Source organism: Pleurodeles waltl, chromosome 4_2 (assembly GCF_031143425.1).
Source record: "Pleurodeles waltl isolate 20211129_DDA chromosome 4_2, aPleWal1.hap1.20221129, whole genome shotgun sequence".
NCBI classification, from domain to species: domain Eukaryota; kingdom Metazoa; phylum Chordata; class Amphibia; order Caudata; family Salamandridae; genus Pleurodeles; species Pleurodeles waltl.
In genome coordinates, this window is record NC_090443.1 from 526,763,640 (window position 1) to 526,786,708 (window position 23,069).

Sequence of the window (23,069 nt, forward strand, 5' to 3'; positions counted from 1 at the left end):
TCACCTGCAAAAATATAAATACAAAGCACGAGCTTGAGCCTTACTGAGCTGCTCAAATTTTCACACACTTCCCCTCTCCTCTTCCGTGAATAGGGAGTTACTGCTCATATGTGCCAGCCGCTTCTGCTTGGAAACATCAACTGTCCATGCCTGCACTACCTACTGCCAATACCCATGCTCTGTGGTTGTAATCACATTGCGACAAATGGGACAATTTGGGCTAATGCTGGTCACCCAAAGATGTAAGAATTGCCTGCATTATTTTTTTTAATTCATATTATGTTAGTAAACAGTGCCACCATGTGGTAGACTGTCATAAATGCCTGCCGGTATTAAAAAGTAAGGGCCAGATGGCGAGGCATTTTGGCATGTACCAACCCTATTCTGCAAGTTGGAGGGCAGATGTATGAATTGAGCCATTTGCGACTTGTAAAATGATATTTGACATGCACCAACCCTACTTTGTGAGTCAGTAACCTATTACCAACTCGCAAAATAGGGTTTATGACTTGCTATTAGGAAGGAGCGTGCCAAGGTCGTCCCTTCCTAATAGCGAGTCACACTGAAGTGTAGGAACGTTTTGCGACTGGGAATGAGGTTGCAAATCATTCTCAGTTACCACCAACTCCAAGTTGGTGGTGAGCCATCCGCAAACTGGAAGGGGTCCTCATGGCACCCCTTCCCCTTTTGAGGGGTGAAAACATTTTTTAAGGACCATTGCCTACTCTTAAAAAATGAAAAGAAATCTTTTAATTTTTCTTTTTGTAATGCATCCTGTTTTCCTTAAAGGAAAATGGGCTGCATTACAAAAAAAAGACTGCTTCATTAAAAAGCAATCACAGACATGGTGGTCTGCTGACCCCAGCAGGACACCATCCTTGGGATTGTGGCCATTCCCAAATGGATCACAAGTTATGACTTGCCTCTTGAAAATCAATTAGCCAGGTCTCTTGGATATCGCAAACAGTGTTAAACACACTGTTGTACATAGCTATTTGTGATTTCCTAATAGAGAATCACAAAATTTAGCTTTTGGGAGATTGCAAACGTCAAGCTATGTACATCAGGCCATAAATGGCGAGCACCAGCATCAAAACGGCACAAATTAAGTGCTTGTAACACCACAAGGTATGTGTACAAGAGTTGTTGAGGTGGGCATGTAAATTTTAGATAGACTGAGAGTTTCGATTTGTGGAATGGTGGGTATTTGTGTCTGAGGGGTTTGCTGTTTCTTATTTTGCGGTGTGTGTTTAGGATTCTTTTGTGTAGGTGTGTAGTTTTGTTTGGCGTGTTAGTTTTGCAGTGTAGGCCAGTGAGTGTTCTAGACAGTAATTAATGGTGCAAGTGTTTTGTTGGGCTGCACGACGATATTTGTGTGTTGCTGGTATTTTTTTTAGTTGTGCATGGGTTGCTTTAGTTTGACAGGTGGGAAGGCATTCGTGAATTTCATGCTGCTGATTTTAGTGCAGGGGTAATGACAGCGACATAAAACTAGTAATATTTTGTTGTACCTCCTCCTCTGCAGCGAGTGACCGGGTGTATCCTGTCCAACGTGAACACGCCTTCTGTAACCCCTGTGGTCGGCCAGCCGCAGAATGAATCCCCTCAGCCAGTTTACCAGAACAACAACAATGTCGCCCTCACCAAACCCACAGCAGGTGAGTTGCTCCAGCATACCTCTGCAGAAAAAGGGGCAGTAAATATTTGTAGACAGCACCTAATATTTGTGTTTTTCTGTGTTGCAATTGTCATTGGCTGGGCACAAGAAGATGACGTTATTCCCGCCCAATTCAGTGATGCCACTCTTACTAGCTTTGCAGTGGGTGCATCTTGCTGAGTTAATTATGCCATCTTAGCTTCTTCCCCTCAGTCATAAGCAGAGCTGGTACTATAACAACCTTCAGGTATTTTTATTATTTGTTTTAAGTATTTGATATAGTGCTATGGGGATTTACCTCCCAAGAGCATCCAAGCGCTTGACGGACAATGTGGCCTTACAAGCACAACAGCAAGGCTTTCGATATGCGTAGTATTTTTCACTGAGCAGATCACTGTAATCAAATGCCCATGCAGACAAGCTGTGCTCGCAGCTCATTGGCTGTGGTTACTGAGTGCTCATACGTCTTAAGACCAAGCACCCCACGCCCAATACTCAAGGATCATCCACTTCGCTACAAGCGCCAACAGGGCGGTAGTAGTGAGGTGGTGACAAATGAGTCTCTCAATTCTCCAGGGCTCCGCCTGTGTTGCAGCCTGCCTAAGTGGGACTGTGTCAGGGAGGCTAAGGAGAAGCTATGATAGCTCACTTAGAGGTGGCCAAGCTTACAAATTAAGAGGGAGAGCCGAGCCAGAGCCAGAGCCGAGCCAAGGGGCTGGTTCGGATCTTAAAGCCCATTCACAAGCCGTCCCCTGAATATTTTTGCTACGTAAATCATATAACAAACATCACGTAAAATATGACAAACCCTCTTCAAAAAGTGCTTTCACATGCAGAAGTTTTGACATTAATGCATCAGATTATACCATTGCACGTAGAGTGGAAGTTACATTACATCAGATCACATTTGTAGGAAGCTGGCTATCTATGCAGTGCACCAATGTAGGGGGGCACTATGCAGATAGTCTAGGTAACCCTTATTGGTTTATAGGATTACAAAAGCAATCCCAAAAGCACTTTTGCAGTAGAGTGGGCGAATATTTAGGCTTATCAGAAAGTGATGCTAAGCATTTGTTGTACTCACAGACGCAATAAATGAGACATACACTCAAGAAAGGACTTGAGACCAATCATTGGAAAAATAGATACTTTGTTTATATTATGTTTCAACACCAGAATATTGCTGCAAGAATAAACACTGATGCAGTTTTGAAGAGAATAGGCAAAATACTTGTTGTTTCTTTAAAGCAGTAATACAAACCTGTGGAACACATATATTGAATATGGGCACTCAACTGCGACTTACATGATCTTGTTCAGGAGTTAAGGTAGGTATGGAGCACTGTCCAAGGTAGCACCAACAGGTCACCCCGGGGAGCTCTGGGGCGTCCAGGTGCAAAGGTGACTCATGACATCGGGTGCCCCATTAGTTTCAATGGGAAACAGTCCTGGGGAAAAGAAGCTGCAGGTGAGGACTGGGAGGCCAGTCTGACTGATCCAACAGGGGGGCTCAAGTCTTGCGATGCTCGGGGATGTAGGGACACCATTGGTCCTCTTCTCCTCAGTACGGTACTACTGGGTGCAGAGATGTCCTAAGGCATGTCTTTGTCACCAGAGGCGGTCCTGGTAGAGGGGGCCTGCACAAAGAGACAGCATGCAGCGTCAGTTAGTCCATGGCTGAGGAACTCAGGGAAGGCTCCTGTCCTGGAGGTCCCGGGGACCACGCTGTCACCATTGGCCCACAGGGGGCATGGGTGCAATGGTGCTACCCAGTGTTGAGTTTTAGGCAGTCCAGAGTCCCCAAGGTTCTTCTTGCCTGCCTGCAGGGTGCAGGTAAGGATATCGGCTGCTCCACGGGAGATCCTTGTGCTTTTAGAAGTGCAGACAGTCCACCCCGGCTTCTGGAGGCAGAGCAGCAGCAGGGCAAGATGACTTTGGCACAATTGTTGAGGGCTGCAGATATGCTGGGAGGGTTGGGGCCAAGCCAGTAGCTGCTCCTCTGTTCTTGATTTTCCCAGCTCTTCAGTGTCCTTCTTCTTTGGTCCAGAGAATCTGTCTTCCGGTGTTGCGGAGCCACCTAAATACTGAATTTAGGTGCATTTAGGGGTGTGTAGGGTAGTAGCCAATGGACTACTTAACTTTGGGGTGCCTACACTCCTGATTTGACCACTTCCATTGGGGAGTGGGTATATTTCTATCCCAGAAGGCCTAGTTCCAACCAAAAACAAGATGGTGGAACCCTTCTTCGAGTGTCCACCTCAGGTAGCTCCCCCTAGGGATGTGGCTATGTAAGAGGTGGTACATGCCTACTGACTAATTGTACCACCAGTCCTGATGCCAAATGGGCCTCAGAGCAGGGGGTTGCTACACCCAGGTCTGGGAAAGCTGGAGGGTTTGCATACTAAATGTGGCAGGGCCTTTGAAGCCCCTGGCCTTAGTATGTAAATCTGCTAGCCATTCAGCTGGAGTGGGTGACAACACCCCTTTATGGAGCAGGCTTTGTTTCTGACCTCTGAGAGTATGGGCTCTCATCTACAGGGTGTCACAAGCCTGTCTATAGTGGCAGGCTAGTTGAGACCAGTCAGGCAACAAACGTACAAACCTAGAGACTAGTGGGGTTCAGGTCACAATAAATCCAAGGCTGGCATCAATAGGCATTTATTAAGACAAGTTGTTTGATACCAAACACCATAGTGTTCAGTGATGCCATTATGTGACTGGGTCACTTATGTTGATGAGTGTCCAGCACACACCTTAAAATGGCTTCCCTGGCTTCCCTGTTCACTTACAATGCTCAGCAGTGGGGCTGGACATCAAAGGGGCATATCTGCTCATGCACATATGTTCACACATCAAATATAATGCACCCTGCCTTTGGGCTCCCAGGCCTGCAGTAGGGGTGACCTACATATATTTAGATGCAGTGATAGTAACATGGCACACAAGAGGTGAGTCATGTGGCGTTTTCGCCTGGCTTGCACCAGGACACGCAGACTGCAATGGCAGCTGTGTGTATCTCGTTTTGAGGTGGGTCCATGAGAGTGGCACAACACGTGCAGAAGCCCTTAGGGATCCTCTCCTTTCCCAGGCCCCAGGTATCAGGGGTACCACTTACACAAAGATAGGGGAGTGTGGCAATTGTACACAATGTTAGCTGTTTTAACGGAAAGAGCACTGGCACTGGGAACCTGTTTAGCAAGGACCTGAGTCGAAAAACTTCAATACCAGTGGGCAAAAAGTGGGGGTTGACCATGCCAAAATGGGCACTTTCCTACAACATTCAACTTTTTAAAGACACAGGGAGATTAAGTTATATGCACAGATTCTCAGGATGTTGTGCCAATGCAAGATTCAAACCTAGTTTACCAGTTGCAAAGTCGGCAGCTCTGGCCATTAGTCCAAATGCTCTCCTATCTTCTCTTCAAGCACCTTCTTGTAAATCAAAAAGGGTCTCTTCAGTAGCATGTACCTTATTGGTTCTTTTGAGTACAGCCTAAGGCCCAGATGTATGAGCTTTGTGGCACAGGGCAGCGCAACAAGTCATGTTGCTGTGCTGCCGTATATGACGGGGAAAGAGCATGAATGTGCCGTATTTATCCAATACTGCGCATTCCTCTCCTTTCCCCCTGTGTTGGTGCCCTTTTGGCTGCGTAGCGCCAATGCAGGCACCCTTACACCATGGTGCAAGGGTACTTGCGCTGCATGCAGGATTGTTTTTGTGCAGGAAGGTGCACCTTCCTGCACAAAAACAATCCTGAGAGTCTTTTTCCTCTTTCTATGTGTGCTGCAAAACAGGAAAGAATGCAAGAAATAAAAATATTTATCCTTGTTACGCCTCACCTGGGGAGATGTAGGAGTTTGCCACATTCCCAGGTTTAACAGTGTTGGTAAATATGGTAATGCATCAAAAACCATAGGAGTTGCGATGGATGAACAATGCAACACTCATGGAACACCTCCCTAGCACAGGGTAAGGCAATGTTGCAATTTGCACCACGTTGCCTTACGCAATATTTGTTAAGCCATTCAAAGCCACACCAAATGGCTTACAAAATATGACTTAGTGGTTTGCTCAACGCATGCACCACGTTGCATGGTGCAAGCATGGCATATACCTCTCATAAATATGACCCTTGAAGACTATCAAGAAAGTGGGCTAATTATCAAGCATGAAATCCCCATCAGTAACAAAAAAAAGTAGCCCAAGTCTGATAATGTAATCAGCTTTGTCCCTATCTGCATTGGGGGGATTGGGTAGTATAGAAGGTGCATTAAATATGGTAGGGATTAAGATATTACATTCCGTATCAGGGATGTCCATTAAATTTATTGCCAATCGGAATTGCTAAGGGAGGTTCGAAGTTTATGTTTTTTACTGGCTGCGGCAATCTTGGCATAAGGCTTATTTTCATCAGTTAGTTTTTTAACCCTTGTAGTTAGGTCTTGAAAAGCATCCTTAAGATCCTGCATTTGAGCCATTTCAGAATTTGTTTAGTATTCGACCTAACAAGTGGTGGCCCAGATTTTTTTTAAAGAATGGCTCAAGGATATGACTTTATGTGAAGAATGGGCTGGGAATTATGCAGTTACTCTGCCATCGGCTGCAAGGCGAAGCAACTTCTGGGGCCGTTTAGGATTTATCTGGCCACATTGGACACTGAGTGACACCTGTCTCGCTAGATTTCATTTATGCTGAACTGTTTATTTGGTGCATACAACTGCTGATTAACAGATTACACAGAGTAGGTGAGCACCGATTTTATTGATTGCATCTTGGGGAGTATGATTTGTCTCTATGTGCTTCTATGGCAAATTCCTCGTTACTTACTGATAATTTGCTTTCCTCCTAATTAATTGTCAGATTATTGAATCTGCTAGTGTATAAATTACCTTTTATTGTACTGCTCTGTACTTCTTTGCTGTGAATTAAATAAAATGTTTTAAAAAAGTAGTGGCCCCGATCTTCCCTTACCTTAACCTGACAGCAGGCATTATCCAAGAAAGAAGGCTGGACAGTGAGGCTGGGAAATATGCCAGAAGAAATAACAGAGGCGGACACTTCAGAGGAGGAAGAAATGAAGAATTCTGGACACCAGCTAAAGCGAGGAGGAATGAATGAGCTAAAAAAAAAGTCTCAAAATTCAGATAAGAAGACAAACCCAAAGACTGTAACTACAAGGATGGGAAAAAATGTGAACTAAACTCAGTGCAAGCAAACGAGAGGCAGAAACAAAGACATGGAATGCAAGGGAGCCTTGGACATTATGAAGATGTAATTTTGAAGAGCTGTAATGCACCCTCCTGCAGTTTACTTGCCACTTTATAGTGGGAACATTTTTTCATCCGTAAACATTTGTGGGAGATGTTTTATTGGGGGAGACAACATTTAGTCCCCTTGTAGAACTGCCTTGATAGAGAGGATGCATTCATGCAGTTCGGTACTGTGTCACTGTGGCCTACACATTCCCCTGTCCTGTGTTATCTGCCCAGTACAGCAGGCATTAATCAGCTGCACCCTAGATGTTCTGGGAAGATACAAAAAAATAAGAAAGTGTCAATGAGGAGGAAAAGCAAAAGGGGAACAATGCACCCTAGCTAAGTGGGGGTGCTCTCTTTCAAGTACCTTGAGCTCCACCAAATAGGAACGAGATCGGTGTGCCAGTTTGTCACCCACTTCATTTGCCTGTCTAATAGAGACACCAGAGCCAAAGGGAAACACAGTTGACATAAGGGAAGGGCCTGAGACAGGATGTGAAGATTTCAGAAGAAAAAGGAAGCATAGAGCTTTTCTGGGAGTTGTGGGACTATAAAGTCCTCAACCATTTTGAGTGCCCAAAGTCTAGTGTCCTAACTGACTAAGGTCAAAAATGATCGGTCTAATAAAATCAGAGCACTGAAAATGCAAACAGTGACAGAGCATCAGAGGCCGTCCAATGCCGCACAATCTTGTAAAATTCTGAGATGGTACAAGCACTTCTGTATGGCTAGCAAAGAATGAAGGTGAAGGGTGCAAAGCGGAAATTGCTTTTCCCATGAATCCATGCAAGATTATTGCTGGGAATTTGAGGAGAGAGCATATTATAGACAGCAAGGTACCATGGCTGGCCAGTGGTCCATTCCTCAATGGGCCTGATGGCTATCGTTTGGCAAGTGAACTTTATTCCAAAACAAATTAACTATAATACCTAATAAAATAGTCATCAGTCATCTCCTTATGGGTATAAAGTAATATAAAAAGTATGGAAATATATTTTTTCAAAACAAGTACCTGGCTCACCAGATCCATCAAGCGTTCAACCACGGAGGGCAGTGGCAATGTTGAGTCATTTGCAGTTTCATTGCTCGTACCGTCCATGTAATGTAATCATTGGTGTATGTAGGAGAAAAGCTGACAATACAACAAAAAAGAAAGCTCTGATTAACTTCGCGAGCTCCAAAACTCTCTATAGTAACATTAACCTCATTTAAAAATGATCAGAAAGAGGTGTATGTAAATCTTAATATGTCAGTGATAATCCCAAAAAATTGAACGAGTGATCAGTAAACCCCAGCAAAACGGATAAATCAGCACTGCATCCAACAAAACTGACCAAACCAATAACAATTTCCAACACAACTGAACAAGTCACAGATATTCCTCAACAAAACTGACAAAACTGAATAAATCAACATTAATCTCCCAAAAACAGTAATAAATTCTCAAAATAATCAAACAAGCTCCTAACGATGTCCAAGAAAACCGAAGATGCCAACAATAACCCCTGTGAAGATTCTACGTTTGTCAATAAGGATTCCCAACAAAGCAGACTAATTCAACAATTTTGCAACGTTTATTTCTGTTTCCACTAGGAGTTTAGTACATGGAAGAATGGATAGAATTTTTACTACTGAACCAAACGTTCTTTCGTCTTCCTCCAAGTGTAGATATCCATTTTACTGATACAAGACCCTGAACCTTCCTGAGACTGTTTGAGTGCTTTATAGATGCACTAATCCTTTTTATGTGTGGGATTTGGGCAGTGATTAGTGAATACCACTAGAGTTGATCCCCTATCAAGATCTGAATCCAGTATAATGGGGGTCATTTTGACCCTGGCGGTCCGAGACCGCCAGGGCTAAAAGGACGGAAGCACCGCCAACAGGCTGGCGGTGCTTCCAGCCCTATTACGACTGCGGCAGAAGCGCTGCGGTCGCACCGCCGGGGCCGGCGGTTTCCCGCCGTCTTAGCCCCGGCGGTGATAATCCGCCAGGGCAGCGCTGCAAGCAGCGCTGCCCTGGGGATTATGACACCCCTACCGCCAGCCTGTTTCTGGCGGTTTGCACCGCCAGGAAGAGGCTGGCGGTAAGGGGTGTCTGGGTGTCCTGGGGCCCCTGGGGGCCCCTGCACTGCCCATGCCACTGGCATGGGCAGTGCAGGGGCCCCCTAACAGGGCCCCGGCCAGCTTTTCACTGTCTGCATGGCAGACAGTGAAAAGCGCGACCGGTGCAACTGCACCCGTCGCACGGCCGCAACACCGCCGGCTCCATTAGGAGCCGGCTCCTATGTTGCGGCCTCATCCCCGCTGGGCTGGCGGGCGCAAACTTGGTTTGCGCCCGCCGGCCCAGCGGGAATGTCATAATGGGGGCCGCGTGAGTGCGGCTGCATTGGCGGCCGCACGGCGGTTACCGCCAAGGTCGTAATGACCCCCAATGTGTTTTTCAAGACGGGGAACCACTGACTCACATACTCCATAGTTTAAGTCCCTGTTTACCAGAACATATGAGTTGAATTTGCATCATTTCCTGTTTTCATTGATTGGAATGATAGGACAGGCTTTAATATATGCTTTCTTTGAAAATGTTGCGTTGCTTTCTGTTCTGCTCTGCTCACGTCTTGCATTTGTCCACTCTTACAGCAAAGATTCTGGGAAAGGTTGGAGAAGGAATAAGCAGAATATGCTGTGTGCGTCCCCCCATGGAACGCTTCACATTTGTGGGTATGACAACCAGAGCTGATTCACATCATGCAAAGTGCTGTTTTGTCACTCAGGCATGCCTCTTTCTCAAAAACCAACTTCCTTCCCCCAATGTATGCCTTTCTTTCTTTCTTCTCCCTCTGTTGTCTCTTTTTCTATTTGTCCTCCCTGTATTCTTAATTCCATTACGGTATATGTAGCTCTCATTTTCTGAGCCCTTATCTGTCTTGCCGCCTGTCTGTCCCGTTCTGTCTTCTCTCCCACTCACACTTATGTTGCCTATTTGTTGCTCACCGCATCCATCACTGAAAATATACCAGATTTCTTGTGCCACAACCTTCTTTTCATTTGTAAATTATTCTTCTGTTTTACCATCCATTTCTGTTTTCCGCCCATTTTTTCTCATCACTGTGTATTTTTCATTCTCGTGAGCTCTATTCATCATTCTTTCTCTCTATCACTGTTTAATATGTTTAATAACTCATCCTCTTAATATACTTCTAGTTCATTTGATGTCAGCCTCGGTTTCTGTTGCATGTCTTCTTGTCCAGTAATCTGATTCAGTCCCAAGACATGTACCTTTGTTTCTTGTAATCTCTTTTCTGATTTTTTATCTGTCATTTTGTCTCTATGACTCCTTTCTCTAGAGCATTCTGTGTTTCATACTGGCCTTACTTCCTTTTCTTTATGACGATCTTTCTGTCAGTTTCCTGTTCTCTATTCCCTTCATTCTTTTCCTATTTGTTAAAGCTTTCGTCCTTCCCCTACCTCCCTCTCGATCAATCTGTTCACTTCTTATTTCTATTCGTCTTTAGGTCACTATTCTCTATCTCAGTTTCTCTCCCCATGTCTGTCTCTCCCTTGAGCACCCTTGCCCACAATATGGGCCTGATTTAACCTTTTTTAGCGCTGCATTTGTGTCCTTTTTTGATGCAAAAGCGGCACAAACTTACAAAATATGATAGAATTTAGTAAGTTTGCGCCGCTTTTGCGTCAAAAAATGCCGCAAACGCTGCGCTAAAAAAGAATAAATCAGGCCCTATATCTCCCTCTTTCTTTTGTGCTTTCATTAAGGCCCTGATTTATACTTTTTTTGCGCTGCATTACCGTCATTTGCGCAAAAGCGGCGCAAATTTACAAATGACAATTGTGGCCCATATTTATACTTTTTGACGCTAAACTGCGCTAACGCAGTTTAGCGTCAAAAAGTTTTGCGCCGGCTAACGCCATTCTGAAGCGCCATGCGGGCGCCGTATTTATTGAATGGCGTTAGCCGGCGCAAGCAGACCGGCGCTGCCTGGTGTGCGCGAGAAAAACCACGTACACCAGGCAGCGCCGGCGTAGGGGGAAAATGGCGCATGGGCGTCTTAAAATGGGGCAAGTCAGGTTACGTCGAAAAAATCGTCGTAACCCGACTTGCGCCATTTATTTTCGACGCCCATCCCCCATCAACATGACTCCTATCATTGTAAAGATAGGAGTCATGCCCCCTTGCCCAATGGCCATGCCCAGGGGACTTCTGTCCCCTGGGCATGGTCATTGGGCATAGTGGCATGTAGGGGGGCACAAATCAGGCCCCCCTATGCCAAAAAAAATTATTAAAAAAAAATAAAAAAATACTTACCTGAATGTCCCTGGGGTGGGTCCCTCCAGCCTTGGGTGTCCTCCTGGGGTGGGCAAGGGTGGCAGGGGGGGTCCCTGGGGGCAGGGGAGGGCACTCTGGGCTCATTTTGAGCCCACTTGTCCCTTAACGCCATGCCTGACCCAGGCGTTAAAAAGCGGCGCAAATGCGCCGTTTTTAGCCACGCCCACTCCCGGGCGTCTCTTTTGCCCGGGAGTATAAATACCACGTAAAGGCCTGGGAGTCATTTTTTAGACGGGAACGCCTCCCTTGCATATCATTAACGCAAGGAAGGGGTTCACGCTAAAAAATGACGCACATTCCGGGAACTTTGGCGCTATTCGCCTCTAACGCCATAGTATAAATATGGCGTTAGTTGGCGTTAGTTTAGCGTCGAATTTGCGTTGAAAAAAACGACGCAAATTCGGCGCAAACGGAGTATAAATACGGCCCTGTGTTTGGTAATTTTGCACCGCTTTTGCCTCAAAAAGTGACGGTAATGCAGCGCAAAAAAAGTATAAATCAGGGCCTAAGTACCTGAGTTTTAAAGTTCGCTTTCAGTCACTGCCTGTGTCTTACTGCTTTCTTCCATCCTTCCCTAGATGAGAACGCCAACCTGGGGACTGTGATGAGATATGAAGAGATCGGTGAGTCTTGGCTGTATTCCTTTCTAGTTTCTGGGGTGTACCTCAACAAATTTCACACAGAAGCACCAATTATTTAGTAAGGACAAATGGCCTTGAAGAGAGTCCATTGAGAAACTCCTAGCACCAATAAGTGAGTGTGATAACGCAGGAATCTCATCAGAGGTTCCGAGAGGTCAAGAGAAGTGGAAGGTCTCCCACCTCCCCTAGAAATTCCATTCAGCGCCTGCACTCTGATCGATATTATAAGGTCCATCATATCAAGCAGGATCATGACCACAATGGATACACACCGGCAAGTCCACTGCAATTACGCAGCAGGGTAGGACCAAATATGCCGTAGGTTTGACTAAGTTATGTGCCAAGAAAAGGCAAATGATGTGGCATAATGCAGAACATTTTGTGAAAGTGTTACTTCATTATTTGTAATTTTTACATGTTAGCATTCTCTGGGCAAAGATTTTGTCTCATTAGTCAATATCACAAAATAAAATGATGGACGGAGTGTCGAAACTTTTCAAACACTCATCCCCAGTCACAGATCTGGGAGCAATTCATCATTATTTTGCTTGTCATGTTACCCCAGTTTGGACCCAGCTAAATGCAAATCAGTCTTGACCCTTCTTCCTATGGGAAGCAGTCCAGCCCGGACTGCCAAGCCAGGTCCTCCCTGGACAGGATTCAAGCATCCTGGGCCCGGTTTTAGGGTATCACCCTTCATCAGCCAGGCTAGCTTGAATCCAGTGGCGCAGCAAGCAAGGGACCTACGTCTAGGCATACCCTAGCCACTTACGGCACACAAGGCAATATCACAAAATAAAATAATGGACAGAGTATTGAAACTTTTAAAACACTCATCCCCAGTCACAGATCTGGGTATAATCCACCATTATTTTGCTTGGCAATGCCACCCCAGTTTGGACCCAGCTAAATGCAAATCAGTTTTGACCCTGCTCCCTATGGGAGCAGTCCAGCCGGAATTGCCAAGCCAGGTCCTCCCTGGACAGGATTCAAGCATCCTGGGACCGGTTTCAGGGTATCACCCTTCATCAGCCAGGCTAGGTTGAATCCAGTGGCGCAGCAAGCAGGGGACCCACGTCTGGGCATACCCCTGCTACTTAGGGCGCACAAGGTAGTATCACAAAATAAAATGATAGACGGAGGGTTGAAACTTTATAAAGAACACTCACCCCCAGTCACAGATCTGGGTTTAAATCATCGTTATTTTGCTTGCCAAGTCACACCAGTTTGGACCCAGCTATACGCAAATCAGTCTTGACCCTGCTCCCTATGGGAGCAGCCCAGCCCAAACTGCCAAACCAGGTATTCCCTGGACTGGATTCAAGCATCCTGGGACTGGTTTCAGAGTATCACCCTTCATCAGCCAGGCTAACTAAAATACAGTGGTTCAGCAAGCAGGGGACCCACATCTGGGCATACCCTAGCCACGTAGGGTGCACAAGGTAATATCACAAAATAAAATGATGGATGGAGTGTTGAAACTTTTCAAACACTCATCCCCAGTCACAGATCTGGGTTTAATCCATTGTTATTTTGCTAGCCAAAGCCACCCCAGTTTGGACCCAGCTATATGCAAATCAGCCTTGAACCTGCTCCCTATGGGAGCAGTCCAGCCTGAACTCCCAACACACAAATACCACAGTAAGCAACAGTGAGGTAACCAGTCAACCTTACGAAGGGCTTTAACTGCACAGCAACAGGCAGAGTTTGAGTAACTTTTGATACAGTTGACCTACATACAAATGTCTTTGCTAAACATGTAGATTATGCAGCAGATGTTAGATTATGTGGCAAATACATCAGATCCATGAAAATGCAGAAAATGCCATGCTGCAAAGCCACATAATTCCAGTGCCCCTGCACACTGGTCATCTTCTGAGGTCACATTGTCCCTTGGAGGTCTGTTGTGAGCCTTGTATATTATCAGCAGCGCAGGGCACACTACAGCTCTTTTCCAGTCTCCTTAGTTTTTCAATACGAAATGCCCTTGCGCAGGTGCGTTGTATTATAGACTATGGGGGTCATTCTGACCCCGGCGGGCGGCGGGAGCCGCCCGCCTGGAGGGAACCGGCAGAATACCGCTGCGCGGTCAAAAGACCGCCGCGGGTATTCTGGGTTTCCCACTGGGGTGGCGGGCGACCGCAAAAGGCCGCCCGCCAGCCCAGTGGGAAACACCCCTCCATGAGGATGCCGGCTCCGAATGGAGCCGGCGGAGTGGAGGATGTGCGACGGGTGCAGTAGCACCCGTCGCGAATTTCAGTGTCTGCTAAGCAGACACTGAAATTCAGGGTGGGGCCCTCTTACGGGGGCCCCACGACACCCCATACCGCCATCCTGTTCCTGGCGGTGGCGCAGCAAGCTGCGCCGCCATGGAGGATTCTACAGGGCAGCGGAAAACCGGCGGGAGACCGCCGGTTTTCCCTTTCTGGCCGCGGCTGAACCGCCGCGGTCAGAATACCCTGGGGAGCACCGCCAGCCTGTTGGCGGTGCTCCCGCCGACCCCGGCGGTCCTTGACCGCCAGGGTCAGAATGACCCCCTATATCACCTAATTTCTGGTTTGGAAAACTCAAGACTAATACATAGAAAGTGTCAAAATTGAACAGCTTTCAGAAAGAATGGAGACTAAATTGGGGAACATGAGGATGATGGAGGTTGTAGGATAAGATGACCGCTAAGGGTCTGTTACGAGATGGATTTTTGCCCTTTCCCTCCCCCCCTTAAATTTACAAATACCATAGAGGGATTGGTAATCCTTACAAATGAATAACTCCACAAGGTTATGATTGGGACCGAGAGGGTCACCCCAGGAATGTACTGGGGATTTGGGAATAACAATTCCTCAAAGTTTCACCAATAAGTTTCAGCTTCATCATTTCGGCCCCATCTGAATTAAAAGGCCTCACAGAATGAGTACCGAGGAAGGAAAAAAGAGAGAATAATGTTAAAGAAAGAGACCCGCAGGTATAGACAAGCATAAAGAGAAGAATAAGGCAGTCAGGAAGGGAAAAGAAAGAAACATAATAAAGAGAGGGAACAAATTCGGACTGATAATAGGTACCTGGCTATTGGGATGAGTATTGGTACTTTGAGTCTGATTTAGAGCTTAGCGGAAGGCCCTTCCTCTGGCAGGTCGACTGAGTAAATTACTCCATTGCCCTGACGGAGGTCCCGCTCACCACATTTTTAAATGTCTGTCGGCCCAGTGGACTTTTCAAGCATTGACAGGAACCACCATCAAGGTGGTTCCTGCTAGTGTATTGTAACGGAGCAATATGGCAAAGTTAAATATTTTTTATTTTCAAAATTCTAAGTAGGATTTTCTTTTTTAAAATAAAAAAAATAAAAAATGTCTCCTTCTCCATAGGTGTTCCCTCTCATGGCGAGGGTGGCATTCAGCACTATTCTATGTCCCTTACTGCCGGAATCTCTCTGGCTGTGCCGGCATTGAAAAGCAGCTAGATGTCCGCCCATCTAAAGTAGGAAGGCAGACATAGGGGGTTATTACAACTTTGGAGGAGGTGTTAATCCGTCCCAAAAGTGACGGTAAAGTGACGGATATACCACCAGCCGTATTACGAGTCCATTATATCCTATTGAACTCGTAATATGGCTGGTGGTATATCTGTCACTTTACCGTCACTTTTGGGATGGATTAACACCTCCTCCAAAGTTTTAATAACCCCCATAATGCCATACTTCCAATGGCCTTTTCTTCATTGAGTGGTCGTCAAACTATGTGACACCTGCATTAATATCAGGCAGGCAAACGATAGTCTTGGAGGGAAGGGAACTCTGACGCAGTTGCACTTCTGCCAAGATCTAAATTATACCCTTTGATTTTCAGGGGGGCCTTAATCTCATAGCATTTGTACCCTTCTTGATCTAAACATTTCTACAACTTTTATCTTTCCTCAGAGCTCCGGATCTTACTCCTCTGTGGCAGTGACCTACTGGAGTCCTTCTGCATTCCCGGCCTCTGGGTTGAGGCAGACGTGAGTCCATCTTCTTCGTTTTGAAACTTGCCTTTCTCCACTTTTTAATATAATTGATGCAGCATTCATTGATCAGCTCCGTACTTCCGCTTCATGCTTTCCTGTCTTTCATATTTCTTTTAATGGATACAGAAGGTTAATTAAAGAAAACATTAGAAATGGAAGCAATGAAAAAGGTGCAGTGGTAGAATGGGTGTGATTTTGATGGCTTTGGGGGATGACATGACAGAAGATGGTTAGGTTCAGGGTGTTAATCCAAAGTTGCCCGAAAGTTGCACTCCTTGATTTCTTTTGGTTATCCAGAGTTAGAATTATGAATTTATAAAAGTTCCTTTTTGATTAATTAAAATATCTACAGTCGGTAGTAAAACATTAAACAATCACTGTGTTGCCTGCATAAAAAAATCAGAGCCTCAAATCATGAATACAGATAAAACATACATAAAAAGGTAAATGCAGTTATTCCCTTCAATATGTTTACTGCTAAATCCTACTATTTGGTGACTCTCGGCTTTGAATTCCTGCCTTTATAAAAGGGGGTGTATCCAGTATTTACTTTTCATTCCACATCAAACTCCACCTTGAGTTGACTTGGAGCTGCTTGGTGCATTGTAGAGTTACTTGCTACTTCTGGATTACATAACAGGAGCAAAAGAAAACACATTCGAATAATCTTTCACCTGATGTTGCGATTTAGTACCGCTGTAAAATAGTCCTGAAGCATCCTCTCATTGTAGGAATTCGTGATGCACTCTGTGTATTTATGAGTGGATAATTTAGAAACATCCATAGTCCTACATAGACACCATAGATGCCTGCCCACAGCCTCCTTTGCATTTGAGAATGCTATGGAACTATCCAAAAGGAACCCAAATCTAAGACATTTGGGCTCAAATTTAAGGATGGCCTTCCTCCATCTAATGCCACATTAGCATCATTTTTCCGATGCTAATGTGGTGTTAGATCGGCAAAAACGCCTCACCATATCTAGAAAGTGGCGCAGTGCATGCATTGCACCAATTTCTGACCCTTTGCACCATATTATGCATGTGCCATGATAATGTACGCAAAGGGGATGTTCCGGCACAAGGAGGCCTGCAAAAATGGGGCAATGAAATCTATAAGATTTAGGCCCGTATTTATACTTTTTTAGCGCCGCATTTGCGTCGTTTTTTGACGCAAAAACGGCGCAAACTTGCAAAATGCCATTGTATTTTGTAGGTTTGCGCCGTTTTGCGTTAAAAAGCGGCGCAAATGCGGCGCTAAAAAAAGTATAAATACGGGCTTTAATTGCGCCATTTGTGGCATCATTGTTAACGCCTGCTGAAAGTAGGTGTTAAAAGGACGCACCCATTGGAATCAATGGGCCTCTACCGCTATTGTTCCTAATTCTGCCATGGTGCGCTGTATCTTAAATACGACACACACATGGTGGCATTAGGTGGGTGCGGGGGAGGGGGCAAGAAAAGTGGCACTTCACAATGTGAAGCGCCACTTTTCCTAAATCTGGGCCTTGGTTCCTCCATATAGTAGTAAGACCATGATTTCGAAGAGGATCTTCTGACAGATGCCCGGACCACATATTCTTCTGTTTCCTTAAGATGGTGGTTTGACCTTGACAGCGTCTTCTTTTTTTCTCCACAGATGGAAGTCATTGTTGGTGACTTTGGCATTGTTGTGGTACCACGAGATGGTGCAGACACCGACAGGATCATGAATCATTCCTCAGTGCTTCGTAAGTACAAAGTAAGTGCAAAATGGCAGCCCTTCCTGTGTCATGACCACACCCTTTGTAAGTACAAAAAGAAGTTGCACTGCGAGAGTCTTAGAAGCCAGGCAGAGGATAAAGTGGAGAGCTGAGTGTCTGTCACTGAAATTGTGACATATGCAGGCTGCAGCTTCTGGGTCCATTCAGAAAGCAAAGGTGGTTGAGTGTCTGTTCCAGTGATCTATGTGTGACCAGCAGACAATGGTTTCCAATGCAAGTAGTTTTGATCGGCACATAGAGCAGTGTTGTGTGGATTTCTTTACTGAGCCTTTGTATATGGCACTTTTGATTTGACGCACACGAGGCTTTAAAACATCTGAGTACTTTGCAAAAGTCCACAGGAACACATAAGTACTGATGAGCAGGTAGAAGACTGATAACTGGTAGCGCATGACAAGTGAAATATGTAGGGGCATATTTACAAACCCCATAAACAATCATTAAATAATGACGATTTGCTATAAATTGCCATTATTGATTGTTTATATGCAGGAATGGACACCTTCCTGCACATAGACAATAATCCCTGGAACGCAGGAACCCTTGCACTATGGTGCAAGATGCCTGCGTTGACACTAGGAAGCTAAATTTAGCTCAAGCAGTGGGGAATCACAAGGGTGTGCCGTACTTAAGTAAATACAGCTCATTCCTGCATTTCTGAAGAGACGGAGCACAACGCTGCCAATTTTGACGCAGAGCTGCACTGCACCACTTCCTTGTAAATAACACAGTTCATTAAATAATTACATAATCGAGTTATTTAAGCAGTTATATATAAAAAAGTACGTTTTTGATCCCGAAACAGTCATTATAAGAACACAGAGAGCAAGAACATATTTACATGGACACAATTATTTTCCAAGTAAGAATATGATGAAATATTCCAACTTGCCTTTCATATTTACCAAAGGTCGAACACTAATAGGAGAATAGAGGAAGGTGGTGTTGAAGGAGAAAGAGGTTTAGTTCTCTTCTAAAAACTGTTAAAAAGGAGATGTAATGGACAGCAGGCGGGACAGAGTTCAAGACCTTTGCTGCACATCTGAGAATGACTGGTTTAAAGTATGTGTTTTTTGTTGGAGACCCAGGATTCCTGAGGAAGTGTGGCGGAGCTGTGAATCTGGTAAGTGGGTGAAGACATCTTCAGCTTTTTGGCCAGATGGTGGGAATGAAAAGAGTGTAAACAATTGTGCACTGGGTAAGCCACGTTGTAAGTAGACCGTCCATCAATAAGAAGCCGCCTTTGATAGTACAGTATCAGAGTAATGCCATATTGGTATCCAAACCCTTAGAGTAGCCAGGCAGTTGCACGTAAGTAGAACATAAGGAGAGCAATGTCAATTTTGGGGATGCCCAGATGTAGTACAAGTCATACACTCTCTACTGTAGTTGTCTTTTCTCAGTTTTTTAAATCCAAACCATAACAAGTGCAAAAGCTTAACAGCAGCCAGCAGATCCTTAACTGAACCTGGAGGCCCCTCCATCGATTTGATCTTGGAACCCAAGAAATGTGGAGGTTCCTTAAAGTTGACTAGTACAATAACATGATCTAATCTTACAAGACACATCACCCTCCTTCTTTTTAAATTTACAGCATTGGAAATAAACACATCATAAAGAAAACAATGGGGTGGAGTAGGAACGTGGGAAGGTTCACTATCAAATAAGGAGTGGGAAGAATGAGATTGCATTAATATAATAAATGTAACAGTAGAACCATATGAATATTGACTAGGAAATTACATTCCCCAAGGAATAGAGCTTATAGCTGAGGCTTACCAAACACAATCAGCCAGCATAACTGGTGCCCTTGTTGTCCTGGCTTGTGAACCATTCTCCTCATTGATTGTACTTCTGTCTGCCACAACTTTCCCAGCCCATGTAAAGACATTTTAGTGAACTAAACTAGACCACAAACATTCCTCACCAGAAATCAAAATCGAGCCACTGCATCCACCATCACCTTTGTCTCGCACTCCCTCATCAACCACTCCACCTCTCAGATACATGCCTACTCTACTTCAGTTCCATTGATGACCATTGTCGAGCTTGACAAAGTAACCACTGACAACAGTAACCTCAAAGGGACCCTTGAATTTGGACAGCCAATGTCCCCCCCCTTGGATTTACCTTCCACCCAAACACCCCCATTCACCACTTTTTCTCAACTTCATATTGAGTCTCCTCTTCCCCATCAGTCATCACTATTTCTCTCAGCCAGGCTGGCAGCAATTTTGTTTAACTGACCTCTCATCAATACAAACAGCGTCTTACCCCTTATTCTATTTACACAATCATGATGTGCTGCCACTGCTTCCAGACCGCTGTCTCTACATCCATTTCACTTTTGACTGCCATTGGAACCACTTCTTTAACCATCTGATTGATCTTGCTCAATACGTTTGGATTGAGGGTGGTACACCAAGGTTCTAAAATGCCTAATGCAAGTTTTGCCAGAAAAAGTCTAATCTGTTAAGATGGAAGCTGAATGCCACCATCCATTACCAAATGTGTTGGAGCTCCCCCCCCAAGGAAACATTTTCACTACAACTCAAATAGCACTGGAGGTTGTTATAGAACTCCTAAATTCCACTTCCACCCTCTGACAGTGTACGTCCCCCACAACCATGGCATACCTCAAGTTGTAGGGTACAACATACTTGGATCCGATGAAGTCCAAGCATACTTTCTTCCAAGGCTGACCCGGGTCCTGAGTATGTGGCTCTTTCCCACCACAAACCTTCAACTTCTTCTCACTCTCCTTGCTAAACCAACACTGGCACTAATGTTTTGTCAAATGTAACTATATCTTCCGTATACAACTTAGGCCACCAGAGTATCTCCTTAACCTTCTTGACGGTTATTAAATGCCCTAAGTGACCTTTGTGCACAATCATGCATATTCTTCTTCTTAAGACTGCAGGTGGTATAAACCTCTCTCCAAGCATAAATATGCCATCACCTACCATGCCTATTTGTAAGGACCTTTACAAACAGTCTCACCCCCAGACTAACTGCCCTGTCTCTAACACCAGCTTTGTCTTGCAATTTCCGAACCTTGACCAAGAGCTCATTTTTGTCCGGTTCTCTCAGCAACTAGCTTTACTAACAGCTCCACAACACACAGCCACCACATCTTCAACACCAGGCACTAGCCCAATAATCAAGTGCGAATTGTACCAGTATTTGGGGACCACCTTCTTGACATACTGTTCTGGTAGAAAATGTTAATCCTGCTGATAGACATTATTGGCTGTGCTGTAAATGTGTTTGTGAAAATCCGTTTGATTACCAAGAGTGAATTCTATTTGGCATTCTTACTTATGGACTGATGCAATCTAGTATGTTGGTAAAACCAAACCGTTTCTGGACTGAGGTGGCTCAGGAATGGGGTGAAATTAGTAGGAACACTTTTTGCTGGATCTGAACTTGAGATGGTGTGCAGTCCCAAACTGGATATGATCAAGGGTCCTCACTGCTAAGGCCTCATCTGCTGGAGCACCACAGGGCCGGGGGGGAGGGGGAGTACCGTTAGACAGAACTGAATATCATCAGCATATTGGTGGTATCAAATGCCATAACATTTGATCATGTACACACTGTTGTAAGCTGTAGATTAGGGAGCTGTCCATTTTGAGTGCCTGCAAATAGCTAGTTAGATAGTTTAACCAATCTATTACCTTGCCTGCAAACCCCATGAAATAATTTAGCATATGAATAAGGATATCATGGCTAACGTTTCCAGAACACCACAGAGGGATCTAGAGTTATCAGGTCCAGAATACACAGAACTTCATCAGTAATTTTTAAAAAGTTGGTTTCAGTACTACAGACAGCTCTAAAGCCCGACTGGAAATAGTCTAGATTTTTGTCAGTTACAAATTGCTTTATCTGGTTGATAACACAACTTTCTTGAATTTTGGTGAGAAAGGGTAAAATCAAGATAGTGCAAATATTATTAAGACAGCCTGGCTCAGCAGGAGTGTGATAGTAGGCTGTTACATAAAACACACAAAAGGTGATTTCCAATTATTAGACATATTGCAACCATCATCTTTTGAGTGTTTTATGTACTGCCATAAGTGGCCAAGAGTATATATTCCCATACATGGGCCCCATGCTCACTATGCCAATGGAAAAACCCATACCCAACTGATGAGCCCTAACTAGGGCAAAACCAGCCCTGGGTTGCTTGTGTTCTCATTCAGGGAGGACCTGACCTGACAGTTTGGGCTGGATTGTTCCCATTGGAGCAGGGTCAAGACTGATTTGCATATGACTGGGTCCAAACTATGGTAGCATGGTGGGCAAAATAACGAATACCTGAGGTGCAGCCAGAGATAGTTACCAGTGGCTGAGATTAATTCAAGCATTCTATCTGTTACTATTTGTTATACTTCATATCAGGGCATCACATACACACTGCTGGACTGTGCACTATATATTCGGGTTTTGCATTACACATTAGTTGCATTGCACATGGTTAGAGATGCAGCGATTTGCCCACATTAGTGAACATGGTGAGCCTATGGTTGTGGCCTAGGACTTTGAGCCTGTGGACATTATATGGCTCACAATTTTCCCTTAGATAATCTACAATGGTGGGTAGCATGCCTTCTGCTACTGGCATGCTGGTATTTTGAGCCCATGTGGGATGCAGAGGGGGAGAAGTGGTACGTATAAAGAGTTTCATTAGGGGCTCTCTAGGCACATTTCCCACTTCACCTATGGTGTATAAACACACAATGATGGAAGTTGTTTGCTTTTGTCAGTTTCCCTTCCCTCTTCCAAGAAACACAGGGGCTACTGAACACGGCTACTGTTGATGTTTCTGCTGTTCTCCCTTCCAATCATGGCAGAGATGTGCCGGATATGTCTGTGGGCCTCCTACTGGCGAGTGTCAGATGACTAATGATCTCCATTAAAATGGAAGAGGCATGAAACAGATGAAGAGCAAGATTTTTCAATCTTTCCCACAACACAATGCAACAAGACAACTTGCTGCACTGTGCTGCACTGAATGAAAGGGAGAGGGCAGGCATGTGCTTTATTTACCAGTATATGGTGTATTCCTGCTGTCTGTTTGCACAAGCACACAATCTGCTGCCTAGCACAAACACAGGCACCCTTGTGCCATGGTGCGGGGGACCTTGATTGCAGGCAGGATTGTTTTTGTGCAGGAAGGGAAACCTGCATAAAAACAATCCTCTGAGGGTTTGTCCTCCTTCCAAGTGTGCTGTACAATGCAGCACACTTTGAAAGAGTAAACAATGATGAGAAATAAAGATGTTTCTCCTTGTTGCACCTCCCCTGGGAAGGCGTAGCATTTTGACACAAGGTGCCCTTACGTTGCTTGGCAAATCTGACTTTAGTATTGCGTTGCCCTTGGAACACTCTGCGTGACGCAAGA

The 23,069-nt window shown here is 44.9% G+C and overlaps 1 protein-coding gene across 1 annotated transcript in view; it reads left to right on the top strand.

Moving 5' to 3' along the window:
- The window catches only part of NMNAT2 (nicotinamide nucleotide adenylyltransferase 2), a 210,266-nt gene that overhangs the window by 179,478 nt on the left and 7,719 nt on the right, over positions 1 to 23,069 (top strand). The window contains exons 5-9 of the mRNA XM_069232047.1: positions 1,526 to 1,658; positions 9,553 to 9,633; positions 11,836 to 11,880; positions 15,815 to 15,891; positions 17,536 to 17,637. Of these exons, the coding sequence (XP_069088148.1) occupies positions 1,526 to 1,658; positions 9,553 to 9,633; positions 11,836 to 11,880; positions 15,815 to 15,891; positions 17,536 to 17,637 (438 nt within the window). The remainder of the gene's footprint in view (positions 1 to 1,525; positions 1,659 to 9,552; positions 9,634 to 11,835; positions 11,881 to 15,814; positions 15,892 to 17,535; positions 17,638 to 23,069) is intronic.